General features: G+C 33.3%; 1 protein-coding gene across 5 annotated transcripts; it reads left to right on the top strand.

The window, feature by feature from the left end:
• The first annotated feature begins 863 nt into the window (after positions 1 to 863).
• NFU3 (NFU domain protein 3) lies at positions 864 to 3485 on the top strand. Of its 5 annotated transcripts, none has more exons than XM_088810225.1 (4): positions 864 to 1153; positions 1241 to 1358; positions 2019 to 2317; positions 3168 to 3318. In XM_088810225.1, the coding sequence occupies exons 1-4, from the start codon at positions 995 to 997 to the stop codon at positions 3204 to 3206; spliced, it is 615 nt and encodes a 204-aa protein (XP_088666351.1). In that variant the 5' UTR covers positions 864 to 994; the 3' UTR covers positions 3207 to 3318. The 5 variants fall into 5 exon arrangements, with proteins under 5 accessions (XP_088666351.1, XP_007014293.2, XP_088666350.1 ...); XM_007014231.3 differs by having other exon boundaries at positions 871 to 1153; positions 3176 to 3485; XM_088810224.1 differs by having other exon boundaries at positions 876 to 1102; positions 3176 to 3485.
• The last annotated feature ends 1201 nt before the right edge of the window (positions 3486 to 4686 follow it).

Here is a 4686-nt window from a genome sequence, read left to right as displayed (position 1 = left end):
GAGACTAACGTAGTAAATTAATAATTCACTAAATTAACAAGATAATACATTTTAAAAATAACACGTAGGTCTCACTTGATATATAAATTAATAATCTCCTTATTCATCAAAATAATACACACACACACACACAAGACTCAATTAGGAGACATTTATAAAATATGACTCTAGTGTTATTTGTTTCTTCTTGAAATTGATATCTCCTTGGACCTCATCTCTAACTTTTCTTAGTGCATTAAGAAGTTTTGGTATAATGTTCTCGTATTCCAAGAGAAAATTAAATAATATGATTGTTGCTTTGAGCGCATCTTTATGTGAGATAGGGTCCAGTACAGAACTATCGTTTTCAATTTATCTTCTTTATCATTTCTCACGACATTTTCAATAAATTGCTCGACTCGAATAATGATAATTTATAATTCGATAATTAGATAATAATCATATAATTACATTATGATACATGTATTGCATTCAATGTTTTGAAAAAAGAAAATACATTGATAAATTAATTTTTTATTAATTAATGTATAAATTAATAAATTATTAATTTATAAATTAAATAATATATCAATTAATTAATAAATTTTCATGATTTTAAATGTCTTAATTTGTAGAATTTTTTCTTTAAATATTAAATCAACAATTTCCTTACAATTTCGATATCAAATATATAATTAATTAACTTTAAAAAAAAAAAGAAGGCAATAATAATTTCAATTTATGGTGATTTTCAATGCCACGAGGCATTCGTATTGTAGGTAATTGCACGGTAGTGCCAACAACCACTCCTATCCACAAAGAAGCCTTTGGGCATTGTTGGCTGATATCTTTTATCATCTTCGATAGCCAATCAAAAACTACTGCACAACCATCACAGATAGACTTTAATGTAAGTAAATATTATTATGGTCTGTTAAACCCTGTTGGAGAATTCCCACTTCTTTTCAAATGGGGTTTCATTTCTATTAATTATAGAATAAATAAAAAGCCAGAAATGAGCGCAATCTTTGTACAGACACAAGCAGCACTCAAAGCAAGACCAATCGCAGCATGCCTCTCTTCATCTAAAGAAGCCTTATCTCCATGTTTATCACTCCTAAAGGTGCTATTCAAGTCCTTAATTTCTTACAGTTTCATGGACGGTGCTTTGCTTGTAAGCTTATAAAGTCTTTAACGCAATCTTTGGTGAGTTTTTATTGTAACTGATCATGGCTGACAGTGCTGCTGTTTTTAACTTCAGAACCCCATTTCAGGTTCACGTGGTTTCACCTCAAAGAACAATGCTTTCCTCGGAGGTCAATTTCACAGCAGACATTTTCTTTGGTATAATTCACGCCGTTCTCGGAGGAAACAAAGAGGTAACTGTAATGCAATTTCTCTCCTTTGGAGTTAATATTTGAGCCATGTTACTGGGTTTTTAAGAGAATTCATTTAATCCTGGTATTCCTGAAAAAAAATGTAAGAACTGCAAATGGAGAATATTTGAGTATAATTCATAGATGAATTTTGTACATTCAATCACAGCTAGGGTGCTTTTGAAGTAAATTAGTTATGTCCTCTTTAAGGGGAGTGTACTGGCTGGCCATGTAATGAATAGCCAGTATACAAATCCATAGCATAGATCTGTTTCTTTACATCTGTTTTTTTTTTTCTTTTTTGTGAACATAATTTGAAATAAAGAAAGAATTATCCTTTTAGTCATGATGGAAAATGTTGGAATTTTTAAAGAAATGGAAATTTTTAAAGCTTTTAATCATCTGAAAACCTTCATTCAGATTGGCAATAACCCTTCTGCAGTGTTGAAACATAGAACATGAGGTTCAAGAATAATAATCTTTTTAGTTTTCTCAGTTGATATGGAACCCAGTGATCGACTTTACTGGCCAGTAGCCATTTGGCCTCAAGAGTGTTGAATCTTGTGTATAATTTGTGTTCTTCTTCCCATTCGCAATATGCTCAGCAACAAAGCTTTAAAATTAACAAAATCTGAATGAGGTTGTGTATGTCCAATGCCAAAGGGCTTGCGGTTTCACCAAGCTGTGTCCTTCCACTGACTGAGGAGAATGTGGAGAAGATTTTGGATGAGGTACGGCCTAGCTTAATGGCTGATGGAGGGAATGTGGCTTTGCACGAAATAGATGGCCTTGTTGTGGTATTAAAGTTGCAAGGGGCATGTGGCTCATGTCCAAGCTCAACAATGACCCTAAAGATGGGAATTGAAACACGCCTCCGAGATAAAATTCCGGAAATTCTGGAAGTAGAGCAGATCATGGATACTGAGACAGGGCTTGAGCTAAATGAAGAAAACGTTGAAAAGGTTAGATAAGTGAAGCTCTAATGATTTAGTATTTCAGTCATTGTTTCTCATTTCTTCATAGCATAATCATGTCTTGATTCTTCACACGGGAACTTTTGAAGAAAAATATGGGACAACTTGAACTGAGAAATTGTTTACTCTTCTTGCTGAAAGATAGCAACGACGGCAACCATGTATAAATCACCCTAAAAAGCCTTTCATGCTCCCAATTGCAAACTACCATATAAAAAATTCTATGACTTCATCAGAACTAATAGCGGCTTCTAAATTGCAAGTAATGGTGAATTTCTCATGGACATAATATGACAGATGACTTTTATGCTCTGCTAGTTTATTTTTTTTATTTTATTTTAATTAGAGGAAGGGGATTCGAATCTTGCTCTTTAGATTGGGAATCATACATTAACTAATGAGCTAAATGCTCTTGTTCAGTATACTAGCAACTGTCAATCTGTAACTTTTGTAGAGTTGCTAGTTGCTTTTTGTTTAAAAGTTTCCTTGGAGCATACATTCATCACAACAAGGGGTCAAGAGCTTGAAACAAAGATTTTGGACAGAAAACAGTAAGATCTACTGTTTGCTTCAATGACAAAATGTTTTTAATAAAAGCGACAAGCATGACAAAGGGTTAAATCTGGATTTTGGCTGAAAATAAACTATTTTTCTCTTTGAAACCCTTTCACTTCACTGCTAAATCGTGCTACCACAATCAGTATGCTATTCAGATACTCATAATTAGTCTCAGATTGCCTGCATAACTATTTTGTGAAGATATATATATTGATAACTAATAATGTTTTGTGGTGGAGAAAGAAGTTAAACGAGTAAACAAGAGCTCAAGCCAGTTTAGTGTTGCAGGTTCTTGATGAGATTAGACCGTACCTGGTAGGCACTGGAGGTGGGGAACTTGAGCTTGTTCAGATAAATGACTACGTTGTAAAAGTTCGGCTTAGTGGGCCTGCAGCTGGCGTTATGACCGTCCGTGTTGCTTTAACTCAAAAGTTGAGGGAAAAAATACCTGCTATTGCAGCAGTCCAACTTCTTGACTGAAAGAAACAATGAGGAACATCATATTTTGTAAAGCTCAAATACCATTCACTGCCCATATTCCTTAGACCAAGTGTAATCCAACTTTAAATCCTTACATGAATATACCAAGTTTTCTGAATTGATGGACTTTGTTCTCCTCATGCTTTAAGAGATATCGTTTACTGATACAAAACCAGTAGGTGTTTGTGCACAGATTTCTTATCATGTTCTGACCTATTGGGAACAGAATTGATACATAAATCCTCGTACGACACGAGTGTCATCAAATTGTCATGGCCTAGAGCCTTACTTAAGACTTGTTATCAATTTCGTTCTACTAATAACACATTTAATTTCAGTGCTTGCTCTTTCACATTTCTTGTCTGCTTTAAGATTAAAGATGTGGACTATTAATAGTAGTTCCTGCTAACAAAGCATCGCAGCAAGAGATAAGATTGCGATGCATCGTTTTTGTAACCAACTGTCACAATCCTGCATGAACTTGACTTCACAATCCTGGGCAGAAGAAGCCCATCCACCTGAAACACAAATGATAACCATGGTTTCTTCTTCCACCTTATTACTTGGCATACTTTTACAACTGTACTAAACGAGGTATATGGTTGAAGCGCAAGAAGAGACTGCTCCTTTGGTCATTGCAGAAAAATAGACAAGTACATGAAGGAAAGAATTTCCATTCAATATCCCTTCATCTACCAATCTTACGACACTTCCGATAAATTTTATGTACAATTAATTCATGTTTCACCAAAGATTTACTTTATGTATAATTAATTCATACTTAACTCAAGATTTATCATAATTGAATTTAGAACACAAAAGACATATCTAGTTTTTGATCCATGACTTGAAAGTGGAAACAGTACTAGTTAGATTAACTCCTAAAATTCAATATACTAAAATCTTCCTGTTTATCAACAACTCTCCAATGGATGAGATTTTCAATGTTTTTATAAACAAGAGAGGAGACCTAACCTTACCTTTTATATAGTGAATCTTTAGTCCTACTAATTATAAGATTTAAGGTTTTCTATACAAGCTCACTATTTAGCCACATATAATATTGGGCACTAATCCATTTCACTTGATCATATTAAGGACTATAGATTAACTTAGCCTGATCTTGAAAAGGCAAAATAAATTAAAATCATATAAGTCTACACTTTCATTATTAAAAAGAAAAATCTAATTGAAAACAGAGTTTCTTTAAAAATGACTCATAGACTAACACAACTAAAAACCTTATAAGCTTAATATAAAATAGATTGTTCTTGAGACTACTGCAAATGTCCTTTTATCCATTAAATTTTGTAATATAG

The sequence above is a fragment of the Theobroma cacao genome, chromosome 9, assembly GCF_053813885.1.
Source record: "Theobroma cacao isolate CCN51 chromosome 9, ASM5381388v1, whole genome shotgun sequence".
Classification (NCBI taxonomy): domain Eukaryota; kingdom Viridiplantae; phylum Streptophyta; class Magnoliopsida; order Malvales; family Malvaceae; genus Theobroma; species Theobroma cacao.
Note: the sequence above shows the minus strand (reverse complement) of the source record. Positions and strands in the feature narration are given on the sequence as shown.

Bases quoted from the DNA above. Each gene is read 5' to 3' on its own strand.
- NFU3 (XM_007014231.3), top strand. From the start codon at position 995: ATGAGCGCAATCTTTGTACAGACACAAGCAGCACTCAAAGCAAGACCA. The intron at 1,359-2,018 runs GTAACTGTAATG...CCAATGCCAAAG, and splicing joins TTCTCGGAGGAAACAAAGAG to GGCTTGCGGTTTCACCAAGC. The intron at 2,318-3,175 runs GTTAGATAAGTG...TTAGTGTTGCAG, and splicing joins ATGAAGAAAACGTTGAAAAG to GTTCTTGATGAGATTAGACC.